The 13510-nt window shown below is 37.3% G+C and overlaps 1 protein-coding gene across 2 annotated transcripts in view; it reads right to left on the reverse strand.

Moving 5' to 3' along the window:
- LOC127413035 (follistatin-related protein 5-like) overlaps nt 1-13510 on the reverse strand; it is a 251700-nt gene that overhangs the window by 176393 nt on the left and 61797 nt on the right. For both annotated transcript variants that reach the window (XM_051649838.1, XM_051649837.1), the window contains exon 4: nt 4604-4852. In XM_051649838.1, coding sequence (XP_051505798.1) covers nt 4604-4852 — 249 coding nt within the window. The remainder of the gene's footprint in view (nt 1-4603; nt 4853-13510) is intronic.

The raw sequence follows: 13510 nt of genomic DNA on the forward strand, positions 1-13510 counted from the left end.
AAGTTGGTTTACCAGCATGGTCTTTTAGGTGAAGTTGGTTAAGCTAGTTAAAAAGCCTGGTGGGGACACCAGCACATCAGCATCCCATGCTGAGGGACCAGCACACAAAATACAACATAAGATTGTGACCAGCAGTGCTGGTTTTTCAGCATATGTCAGTTGCTGGTTATTTTAATTCTGTTTATTACTTCCGAAACCTTGCATATGTTCACCTCTTGATCAGCAATCATTATAAACTCAGTAACACCTAAATGCACATGAGTTCTTTAATAGGAATGCTGTAGAGGCCAGTGTTTAATTCAATAGCATTTAAAAAGTCCCCAGTGAACTGCCTAGATGTCTTTAAGCCCCCCCAGTGAGCAAGCCAAAGGCGACTATGGCAAGGGGAAACAATCCATAAGATGTAGTTAGTTGAGAGAAAAAACTTTGAGAGGAACAAGACTCAGCTGGGGGTGTCCATCATCCTCTGGCTTTACAATAAATTCACATGTGCCAGTATAATTTAGCTATATATTATGTGTACATAGTATATTTAGTATATATGTACAGTACTGCACAAAAGTCATAGCGGAGAGTACTGTTCATATACATTATACTGTAAATATTTTTTTTTTTTTAAAGAAAACGGATACAGATAATTTTGCCATTGCAACAGATACAGTTACAGATAATATCTTTGCTGCTCACTCCTATTTACAAGTCATATCCTCATTGAAATAAATGGATTTGCTGCATTCTTTCATGGAGTTTAACCTTTGGTGGATAGGCACAGCTTTTATAACTAAAACATCATGCGCAAGTGCAACTGTTAAATGAATTTGCCCCGTTTTATACACTGTTTACATTTGATTTGTCTGTGTTATTGTACGCCTTGTTCCAGTCTGATTTAATTCTGTTAAAATTGATTGTCTGCTCCACTCCTGTTTTCAAGGGAGAGAGAGAAAAAAGGTTGAGTGACAGGAGAAAACAGGATAGGCTGGTGTGGTTGAGAATTTCCCACACCCAGAATGAAAATTCTCCACCTTAGCTCATCAGCTGTCCACTTCTTTCCCTGACAGCTAAGAAACAAAGAGTGTAGTTCAGATAACAGTTCTCATTTCTTAGTGGTTTTATTATGAAAAGGCCAATGCAGAATAATATTTTCCTCTCAGGGCGATAAGAACGCAAACATGCTGCCTTTATACTCTCAAATCTCCCGAAAATCAGCACAAAAATTACAGCGGGAGTGCACCTGCCTTTGTGAAAACCATTAGGGCATATTTGATACACTGCTGATAATTAGAGTGCATAATTATCCAATGCAATCATCTCTACAATTAGCTACTTTCTGCTGTTTTATCTTCAAAGTTTTCAATTTAGGTGAACAAAGACAGCATTATCTAAAACCACACATGCGATTAATGGAAAAATAAATAAAAAAAATAAATTATAATAATATCCTGCAGGGCGCTCTGTGTCTGTGAATGCACAGAAAATGCTATTAAAACAAAGTAAACAACACAAATCATGAATATTCAGAGGGCATTTTGCAATCAGGTGTTGTAGTGCCTTCCGTAAAACTTTGAAAGGTGTCATTTGCAATGGTGGAGTGTCTATGCTTGGATGAAACTCTGAGGTGTAGGAACAATCTCAAAGGTGTGTGTGTGGTGTGCATCAGCAGTGTTTATTCCTGTTATATGGCGAACCATAGTATTTATATAGTGGAATAAACACTGCTGATGCAAATGGTTGCCAGTGTATCTCCTATGCTTGTGTTGATGGAGTAAAGAACTAACTTAGTGATGGCTGAGAATTTTGCACTTTAGGATGTCCCTGTAAATACTTAGATCATGTAACTTTGTATATTAACCCTGGCATCAACTTGCAATCTGTATCTTAAAGTACGTTTTTCGAGAAGACAGCTGACCTCGGGGCAAATGTTCCTATCCTTTTAATGTTATTTTCAGGATTTCTACAAGCTGTAAAATTGACAAAAATAGCAATATTTTGAAGAAGAAAAATGGAAATGTATTATTTAGGCCCTAATGCGTTAGAAAATAGCAATAGTTCTTTATGTCCTTGCCCTTTTTAGGGATATGTACAGTTCACTGCACAGTGGTTTTATTAATGAGTACTTTTCAAGAAATGTTGCAGTAAAGGAAAACTATTTGATTTCTCTATTATTTCTGGGCATCGTATCTTGCTTATTGTGCAGAATAAATCAGCCTCTCTCTTTCTTGGAAAATAAATTTGTCAGAAGAACACATCTACATTACCTGGCTGCATACATCATGACGTGCTGTACTTATAATGCATCTTTTAACAATGAAAGACCACAAAGCAACTATTCAGCAAATTAAATATATTTTAATTTTAATTAAACAGTTTGATATTTTAATATAAATATGTATAGCCGTTAATCACACACCAGTGTATGATGCATCATTGAAAGAGTCTGCCAGACTGAATTTAAGGTTATTGATCATCATTAGTGAATTGCTCCAGCACCTGAAAAGATGATGAATGAATTTTGATAATATAACATTTGAGGGGTGGCTTACTGTTTAAAGGGGACATGAATTGACATATAAGAGGTCATAGTACTATAAAAACATACTGTAAGTTTCAGAACTCAAAACTTATTCGTTAGTCAAAAAAAAAAACAAAAAAAAAAAAAGGCTTTATTGAAACCAATATTCCTAAATGACTAGTTTTCTACTTCCTCGTCTGTATTATGTAATAGAGATGAATACACCAGCACAAGTCTGCCTCTGCATAAACAGGTCGACGCCTACTTCTTCATCATCGCCTCTTTGGCCAGCCCACAGGTTCGTGGTTAGAGCGGTGACGAGAAGAGAGTCGGCATAGCAGGGATAAACACAGGGATTATAGGAGCAACAAGAGGTTCGAGATGCCTGCAAAGTTTTCAACATGCTGTGCAGTGCCAGGTTGTGGGAAATTAGACTCTGCATTTGATTCCTAATGATCCTAACATTAGGAAAGAGTGGCTGACGTTTATTTTTAATGAAGTCCCAGATCGCGTCATTAAGAGTGTTTGTTTGTTCGCTTCATTTTACTGTGGATTCTTTTTCAAACAACACAGTTCGATGCAGGCTTTGCAGAGAAACTTAAATTAAAAGTTGATGCAGTGCTAACTATATTGGACCTGACAGTAATGTCGCAACAGACAAGTGTGAGTATCCATGTTAATTGTATTGCTTCATATGTTACAGACTGTTAGATATGTACTGAGAATTTGAATGTTTTCACCAACATTTCCAAGCTTAATATTAGAACTATTCATGAGAAACTATTCGCTGAATTTATGTTGTTTAGTTTTCTTTTGATTTAATCCTAGTGATTTCAGTCGAACATGTGTATTAGTTTTAATGCGTGCTTCATGTATCTTGTCGCATCCAGCTTTCAATAATAATCGCCCGTAGCATGTTCTCATTGTTTTCCTTGAATATTGCTTTCAGAGTGCCACAGATGCACCTATAGAGTATTGATAGCAATCTATTTAGACAATTTCTTTCCTTTTTAATGAAAACATGACTCAATGAACAACGTATGCATTTGTCACTACACTGAATATATGATGAACGATGAATATATACGAAGAACAACAGTGCAACAAACACCAGTAAGTTTTATCCTGTATACGTTTACATGTTGCACCATAAGTATATTCTTTGACAGTTATAAATGTGCTAGCACCAAGTATTTAAACTTTAGTTGACACTGTCATATGTTACAAAGCATTTGTAAAACACAAAAATGTTTTAACGTTGGAAAATGCCCCAACTATGTAACAAGTTAAACACTGTTATGTCACGTCTTTGTTTAAATGAGAATAAAATGTAATACCTATTACACAAATAAACAAGGAATAAATATAAATTAGAGTGATTACTTACCACACTGTAACATACTGCAGTATCCGTGGTGTTTGTGGAGGGGGTTCATTTTCTTCAGATTTGGGATCTGACTCTGGCTCAAACATGTATGGCTAAATTCCTCCGGTTGCCATTTTTAACCATCCAAACTTTTCAAAACAATTCCACACACATAAAGGCGGGGGCATTGACACTTTTTTCATATGCAAAGATGTTACCCAATCATAGCAGTGGGCATTTATATTGAAGTCTTAAAGGAGACACAACCCGAAAACTGAGCTTTTTAATCAGAGGGCCAAAAACAGGATAGAAAATGACTAATTATTCCTAAATTATGACTATTTTTGCTGAAAAATCTTACTAACATTATAAGTGGACCTCAGTCAACATTATAAAATAAAATAAAAATTAAATGCATGACACCTTTAAGACTTTGAAAACCCTGATATATGCTATCCTAAATATGGTAATGGTTAAAGGAGTATGTCAAGACCCCTTTAACATGGTTATGTTGCTAGTTGCATTTTATTACTGAAATCTAGCATAGTTTTTCCCTTCGGCTCACAACCCTATAAGAAATGACCTGTGATTTTGGGGTTGCAACTCACCACTGGTTTAACAAACAATACACAAACAAAAAAAGGCATCAGTCTTATTGACAGTATGCAGTTGGATCATGATGGACAGTATACCATAATGCATGTGCAAACATCATGCAGGTTCCATACCTTTGTAGAAACACTCCTCACTGTGCATGATGGTTATTCTCTGATGGGCCACGCAGGATGCTCTGTGAAGTTCACAATGGTTCTGGTAGAGTTTGCCATCAGATCCGCACACAGGTCTGTAATGTGGTTTGCAGCGTTCCAGACATTGGCATTCTCCTTCACCCGTTTCTCTGTCAACCACACAGTGCTTCCCCAAACCACAGTACTTATGTTCACAGGGTCCATAGAAGCCATTCTGACCAAAGAACCCTGCACAGACACATCAAAAAGAGGATACAAATTTTAGTTTTGAAATAATAAGGAAATACAGTATGTGATCAATTACCAAGTTAGTGTCCTAAGTAGTCTAACAGTTGAATGGTTGGATAGGTTGTTAAGCTCCTTTCTACAAAAGGTCAGATTTCCTTGCTTCCATTTAAGTACACAAGAAGCTCTTTGGGACATTCTCAAATCATGCTGGAATAACATGAAACATCAGGTTTTGCACAAACATGTGGAGTCCATGCCAGCCCATTTAAGCAAAAGGGAGACACACCAAATACTAAAACATTTTCAAATTCATGTCAATATTTATTATGCTGATGGCATAATTAAAAATAAAAAAAAGTTTTAAACTTGAAAAATGCAAAACAAGCATTTCTATTAGTGGTCGAGCAGCTAATTTTTTTTACATGTTTGCACATAATTCCAAAACAAGTCAAAGTTGTAAAAGCATCCCAAAGGCCATCAAGTTATTAGTTATATCAAATAGCAGATTGTCCCCATCACTGCTCTTGGTCAAGGTGTGTTAGCAGGGTTTTCGGAGGCTAAACGCAGTTCCTATCCATGGACAGTGGACCTGTCTGAGCCAATCAGTCGTAAACATATGTGACATGCTAAGCTCTGGGATTACAGTGCTGAGGCAGGATAGAAAATAGTGTGCTACAGTCATAGTGCCCTTTCCAACCAGAGGTCAGCAGCCTATCAGCTTTATGCCCTTAAGGAACAACTCTAGAGTCATGTCTCAACCATCAAAGCAACTTTGCACTCAAAGGTTAACCTCTGCAGCATTCTTTTTCCTGCATGATGGTTTATTCTGGCAGTCGCACACACATTGTCTTTCAAAGTAAAGGTTACTCAAAGGGACACATCTTTTTAAGCACATTGTCAATGTGACTGATTTTACACCTTGTGAAACCATCTCTCCATTTCTGCTTCAGTTTCATCCTATATATGTAATTACCTGGTGAATGAGCTTCATTTACAAACAGGGAGACATCTCATATCAATGAATCATATTTTCCTTTATCTTTTGAGATTGAAGAGTTAATTGTACTATGAAACCACATTGTACTTTCTGAACTCAAAACTTCTTCTCTAGTGAAAAAAGAACATTTATTGAAATTTTGCTGCACAAACGACTCATCCCGTATATCTGCAACCTTCTGACATATGAATACATCTGAACATATGCACACATAACTACCCACATTTGCACATCAATGATGCCTATTTGGTGTTCAGAAACTTGGTTCATCCAGTCACAGTGCAGTATTACGAGGAAAGCAGGTTAGATAATATTATTCCGAATACCAGAATAACTAATGAAGAATAAAATATTGGAAAGTCTGTCAAACCTCGTGCTGTTCCTGACTGTGTAGCATCTTCCACTCTACATATCCATCTGAATGCTTCCAGTGTTAGAAGAGTTACTGAAGTTTATTTCTTTTACAAGGTACCTGATCATGACCTTGTTTCCCAAAAGCACTGTAAGTCTAAGTAAATCGTAGAATCCATACCATTTCCCAAAGCCATCATAACTTTTGTAGAACTTGAAAATGGTCGTAGATTTACGAGTGCTCTGGAATAATCGTAGAGCACTATGAGCATCGTTAGAAGCCGTAAGAATTTAATACCAGCTACATTTCAGGTTTATGTATTTGTATATTAATCAACAATTATAAATAACTGCATAAAATAGATGAATGAATGAATAGATAAATGAACAAGTAAATAAATAACACTGAATTGTGTTGATGGCCACGTGGCTGGTAACAACAAAGGTAACAACAAACCGGCCATAGGCTATCGTGTACATGTCTTGGCTCATCATCCTTCCTCTCTGAGACCCAAAGGTGCCCTCTCACACAAATTGACTCTTCTCACTTTGTGGAGAAAATAACAGACCTCCGCCACATTACCACCTGTGTAATGTTCCTAAAGTGCAGCTTCCAGCCTCCTACTTTGCACTAATCTGATCACACGGTGAACCTTGTGATATTCAATATGTGCTTGATCATTAGCAGTATCATTCACAGGGCCTCAGTGGCTAACCACAGGCCATTAACATATGTTTTCACTGATCCTGAAAGCAACTGCACCTTGACCCACATAATTTGTGAAAACAGAACATTGCAATTGCACATCTAATGAACAAAGCAGTGATTGTCCAATGCAAAAATGGCTTGTTTGAAATTTGTGGATTTTGTGATGTCACTGTTGGGCCTCATGTATTCAGATAGAAGACAAAGGCAGGCCTAACACAGTCGTAAAAACATAACTCAAGCCCCCACCTTCTAAGTCGTAAATTTTACTGATAAAAAAATCGCGCCAAAATCAAACAAAGGGAGTCCAAAACAGACTACAGATCCATGAAGCCTTGCTCACTAAAGGATCGAGCTCTCAACTCCTATTGGATGAGGCACACAACAGAAAGTCCCTCAAACATGACATCATCAGGAGTTGAAATAATTCTGAAATGCTTCCAGAATTCGCTTCCAGCGACTTTGTTCACTGAATATAGACGTAGCTTTTTTTTGCTGCTCTCCGGTGCAACCTCGTGGCACAAGGAAGTAATGTCCGACTTGAAACTGTAGCCATACAATCTCCATCTCGCTGGACGAGTTGAGATTACTCTGTGGTCAACCAAACACTCTAACGGATCCGAAGGAGACCGCCGAGCAATTCGCATATTCATCCGTTTGCCTACAGAAGTGAAGAGATTAAAGATTTCTCTTCCATCTTCAATCAAGTTGACATTTCTGAGTTCTCCGTCAGCCCGCCGAGAATCAACAGCCGTACCGCCCGCCGACAGAGCGAGGAAACGGCCTCCCGTCATCACCCGAGCCTCAAGGAACCGGGTCAAAGTTAAAGGATGGAGGAAAACACATTCTACCTGTGTCCTCATGCGATTCAAGTAAGAGGTTTACGTCTGGGCAGAGATAGAATATTATAGCGTGTTATTCTTGTGTTTCAAGGTTTTTGCTTGTACAGTTTACGGATCGCCATGTCCGCTCATTATTAATACTCAGGGTATTAATTATCACAAATTTGTTTTGCTGTATTGTGGTTCAACCAAGTTGAATTGTGCAATTTCACCATCGCGGGTGAGACAGAAATTAAGTTCATCCATTAGAGTCAAATAACGCAGGACTTTTACGAGCCCTGCTCGTAAAACCGCGTCTCTGAGTGATGAACACAGCTGCTTTCTCTCCCACTATCGCAAAATCGGCTTTAGGGCTGTCACTTAATCATCTCTCTCTCTCTCTCGCTCTCTCTCTCTCTCTCTCACTAACCACACTGACACACACACACACACTGTCACACACACACACCTTATGTGTTATAGGATTATTTTATTTCCATATCTAATCATACCACTGTTTAGTTTGTAGTTGTAAGTCGGAAGTTTTTTGGCTGCATTGTATTAATTATTAATTGATATTACTGCATAAATAAACTTTGTTTATATTACAAAGAAAAGTGTTTTTGTTTGTTCTGCATACGCCTGTGTCATGCTGACGGGATGTCAGTGCTCGGATTCAAACCTTCATTCATTGTTTTTTTCCCGAAAATCGATATTCTTCGGATGTCGATTTTCCTAAGAAAACAATCTAATATTGAGACTGTTTTACTATTTGGTTACTAGTCCCTGATTCCAGGGTGGTGCCCCGTCAATGTTAATCCTTATTAATATTCTATTGATTTTTGATAATTGATAATTATCTTTGATGATTGTTGAATTTGAATGATCAATAAGCTAGTGTTAATTTTAATTAATGTTTCATCGATGTTAACAATTAACGATTATCTTTGATAATTGTTGATTTTAAAGGATTAAAAAAGTTAACATTGATTAAAATCAATGTTCTATTGATTTTAATTATTAGTAATTATCTTTGATAATTATTAATTATTGCTAATAACCAAACTTGCTCCTAAACGTAGCACACTACATTTATTGGAGCCCCATATGAGGTTTTAATGAGTTAGATTCAATTGATTAATTTAAATATTAATTAATAACTACAAAAATAATTATTAATTAATTATTAATTATTTCTGATAGTAACACTGATCTAAACAACCAGTAAAGCCCTACATCACAAAGACCAATACATCAGCAAAAGAATGCCTCTACAGCAAGACATCAACGACCACTTTTACAACAATATTTAAGTCTAACAATTGGCCCCGCCCATTGGCACTCAGTCATAACAGGTGAGGAGGAGAGAAATGGGCCTCATCTGTCAAGGGACATTCATACTTACACATGACACCTTCCTAAATGTTTTTCTACATAAACATGCATTAAATGAACTGCTTTGACCATTATCATGTATCTCGCATGCTTTTAAAAGACGCAATTTCAAGTTACAACTTTTTAAATGAGACCCCCATTCTGTGTCTTGCTCTTTTGAGTATAAACACGTGCAGAACGCATTTTTGCTCCTCTCTGTGCTATTTTTAATTGTTGGTCTTTGTAAACATGCACTAGATGGACATCTTTGATCATTTTGACAAGTTTCCAGCAATGTGCGGTACAAAGCACTTTTTAAGCGGTATTTTGAGTGGAAATACGCCACATGGTCTTGCCAAGCTTTGTCGGAAGTATGTCATGTGGAGAAGTCCTTTGGTAGGTCCTACCCTATGGGGGAGGAGTTTCTACAAACATGGTGGGGGCCTCTGCCCAAGGAAGATGCAGTTTACCAACAGGGAAACGAATTAGCGGAAGATATACATCGCATGGGGTTACCTAGTGTGGAACCAACACATGCGGAGCACCTACCCCAGTACAGGGCTTAGTTAACATATGTACTGAGCCAGCAGCGAGTTTCTCCGCAAACTCGTCTGCCACAGGGCTCGGAGGAAATCATCCAGGGAACACAGTTTGTGAACACTACTGGGAATCAACAGCACACGTCTTCAGCTCAGGGGAGGTGAAATGCGCTATGCACAAGCTATACACCTGGCCAGCTGTCCAGGACTTACCTGCTTGTGCCTGCCACTACACGGGATGAAACGAAAAAAAAAAAAATTATTTTTTTTTTTTACTTTTTTTTTTTTTATAAAATGTGTAATATTAGGTCTTTTAAAACAAGGAAAGCAAATAAGGGGAGTTAAGAACAATCTGACGAGCGTTTCATCATTCTACAAAGTTGCTTTGTATTTGTGGTGTGTTTTGACAATGCTTGAAGTAGTTGAGGAACCCTGCTGAGGAAGTGATGATATGCAGGCAATTCTGGGCTTCAGATGAAATATGTATGATTGTAAAAAAAATGTAGTCCAGGCTCCAGCACACTTCCCCTTATAATCAATTATATTGAGAGATGTGAGCTCCACTCCTCATTCAACTGATCATTTCATAAATATGAAAATCACGTTTTAGTCCTCAGTTTCACTGTTAGACAAAGCCAATCACATCTGAGTAAGGAAGGTTAATAAATAAACTTTGTAAGAACAGTAATGAAATTCTCTCAATTATCTCAAATTCTCTATAAGAATGAAGGACAGTTTTGCAGTTTTTACTTGTGAAAAGTAAGGACAAAGTTTGAACATTTCATGTTAAAGTAGATAATAGGGCTGCATATTATTCCTCTTGATCATGTAATTGCAATCTTCAATTAATACAATTTACAGGGGTAACTGCATAGAATTTATGTAGGCTTCACATCCAAAATTAGCTGAGAACTGAATTCTCAAATCATGCTATTGTGTGCTGTATACACTATGCTGTATAGATGAAATTACTCTGACGTCACACCGCAGGAGACCGTGCTTCCGGGTTCTTTTGAGCAGCAGATTTTGTCGATATGGCCAGCGCTGCAGTTTTAATGTTTTACACAATATATAATGTCATAATATTTGTTGATGTTAATAAAAGTTATTATAAAGGCATATCTATATGTAGAAGATTTACTCAAGGAGGACACGGGGAACCAGGTTTCTTCACCTCAGGTAGGAGGGTTTTTTAATAAAGTAACAGGGTTTTTCCAGGGTTGCCACAACACATCAGCTTCACACTTTCACAGTATTCTCTAACTTCACAATACTCTTTAGCTTCACAGTACTTTTTAGCGTCACAACACTCTTTAGCTTTACGAAGTCCTTCACGACCCACACTCTCACTCCGGTCTGCTGGCAGTGTGGCTTTTTTATGCCGCTAGACATAATTTAGCTCAGGTTCAAGCGCCCTTACCGCTTTCTCTCCGGACGGACGCTTGACCATGCCCCAGCTGCCACACTATATTTTACAATAAAGAAAATATGTAGGTTCTTTCTGAATTATCAGAAAAAAAAAAAGTTTTAACTTGATTCAATAGGCCTTATGATTATGTCGGACATGTACGGTTGATGAATATACTGTACATCCTTGCTTAACACACTTCTAAAGCCTGATACATGTGGCATACATTAATTAAAATGACCATTAGACATACAATATACTCCTTAATTACTGCTTAATTATTAACCCACATAAAGTAAATAATAATATATGACTTCAATATTACCATGTTCAAACAGCCGTTTAACAATTGTTACGTACTGCATTCAAAATAAATGCTAAGAAATTATTTTAGCATTATGACATAATTTATATTTTATCCTTTCACAAAGAGTAGTCAATGTACTGTGATGGTGGAGATGGGGTCCCATTCTTCCCGTTAGATCTTCCATGGGTTTTGATCATCTAAGATCATGTAACATCTGAGCGGTCTCCTGCTCACCAGAGGGAGCCCTCACCTGAATTCTGAACTGTCACTTCCTGTTTCCTGCCAAATCAGTTCCTGTATTGTCATTTCCTGTTTGCCTAGTATATAAGCCATGCATGCTCATTCCTATATTGCAAAGTATTGCCAGTTCATCTGCCTTACCAAGCGTTTATATCATTGCCTTATTGCCTAGTGTTTTGACCTGTTTGTTTTGACTTCTCTTTTGGATCTCCCCTTTTGCCTATTTGCCTGGTTGGACTGCTTTACTGTGTTTTTGACCTCACTGCCTGTTTTTCTGACACTGTGTTTGGATTTCGATGGACTGTTTGAATAAACATCCGCATATGGATTCTTCCTCGGCTTCCGCCTCTCCATCATTACAGATCATCATTATATTATATTTTACCTTACAGCATTTCTGTCACAGCGATTGCACTTTGGAAATTAAAAACAGCTGTTTGCGATCAGAGTTTGTATGATTTCTTCGTGAAAATTTCAAATATATCAAAAGTAGTTGTGGGTCAATTAAGCAGATGCGATAACAATGAGGGGTTTGTGGGGTTAAAGGGTTTCAACCCCACCTAACCAATTTTTGGTGCACTTTAAGCACAATTTTTGCAAATCGGCCATTGAACGCAGCTCTTTTCTGGCTGCCAAAAGAATTGGGAAGTGGCCGTGCGGTGTGCTTGTTTGTAAACAGTAACTTCATCTTTACATCAGTAAACCAAATGACGCAGCCTAAATGATCAATTTAATAGAACTGGAAAATTATAGTTTTGTCGCACCGCTTGCTTAGAGTGTATATTAGTTGTTACACTGTCTACATTGCAAGCGAGCAGTGAGACATCTAGTGAATCCAAAATAATTCCAAATTACTGAAGATGCTTTTTGCTTTGGTGATAAAGCTTCTTTCTGAATGTCAGGCGACGTTCCATGGCACTTATTTGTGTATACCGCAAACAGAAGTAAAACACACACACACACACAAATTTGGTTTATAATCTAATTTAAACATCTCTGATTTGCAATCATGTGCAAATTGGACACGTCTGTTATTGGTTACAATGCTCAAACACTGCAAATAAGCAACTTGTAAATGGAAAATGTTGACGCAATGGAAGTAGACCTACTGTATATTATTATATATGAATATTGTAATCAACACTTTATGATTAGATAATTATGTCAGCTGTAATCCTTACATATTCAATTACTTGTGCAGCCCTAGTGTATAACCTTTTGATTGTATTATATTTTGATCTTCATGTCTTTAAGGTGCAATATTTATGAAGGCTTGAAAATACAACAAAATATTTAGAGAGAGTTCAAGACTTTTTAAAATGTGTCTAATTAAATGATGACCTCTTTTCATCAAGTACCACATAATTAAGACCGTCTCACTGCAGGTTGTTCTAGTAAAAATAGAAAATTGGCAGGGTGGACAGAAGCCAAGAGAGTTTGTCATTGGTATGCACACACTGTGCCACACTGTGACCACAGTGACATCAAAGACAAATGAGTAATTCAGTCCCAACGACTTGTTATTGATGAGTCAGGTTTTCAAAGAGAGAAGAAGAAAGAGAGAAAGCAAGCTTGATTCTGATGAAGGGTTTGAGTAAAGGTAAGGTGCCCGGCCTTTCATCTGCCCACCATCAGATACATTCAGACAGCATCAGAATATGGTTTTCAGTACTGTTTTAGAGTGCTAAATATGCTTCTGTTCACAAACAGTTCAGTTATGAAAAAAAAAAAAAAAAAAAAGAAATTCTCTCTACAATTGAAGTGACACCCATAAAATTTCAGGACTCTCACCAAAACTTTGAGGGTGAGTTTGATTAGCTTCTGCTGTGTAAACGACTGCATTATTTATGGCTATCACAAGAATGAAAAGTGCTTGTCCTTGTTTATTTGTTCATATGCTCATGTAAGCTTTTGT

Source organism: Myxocyprinus asiaticus, chromosome 22 (genome assembly GCF_019703515.2).
Source record: "Myxocyprinus asiaticus isolate MX2 ecotype Aquarium Trade chromosome 22, UBuf_Myxa_2, whole genome shotgun sequence".
In the NCBI taxonomy this organism is placed as follows: domain Eukaryota; kingdom Metazoa; phylum Chordata; class Actinopteri; order Cypriniformes; family Catostomidae; genus Myxocyprinus; species Myxocyprinus asiaticus.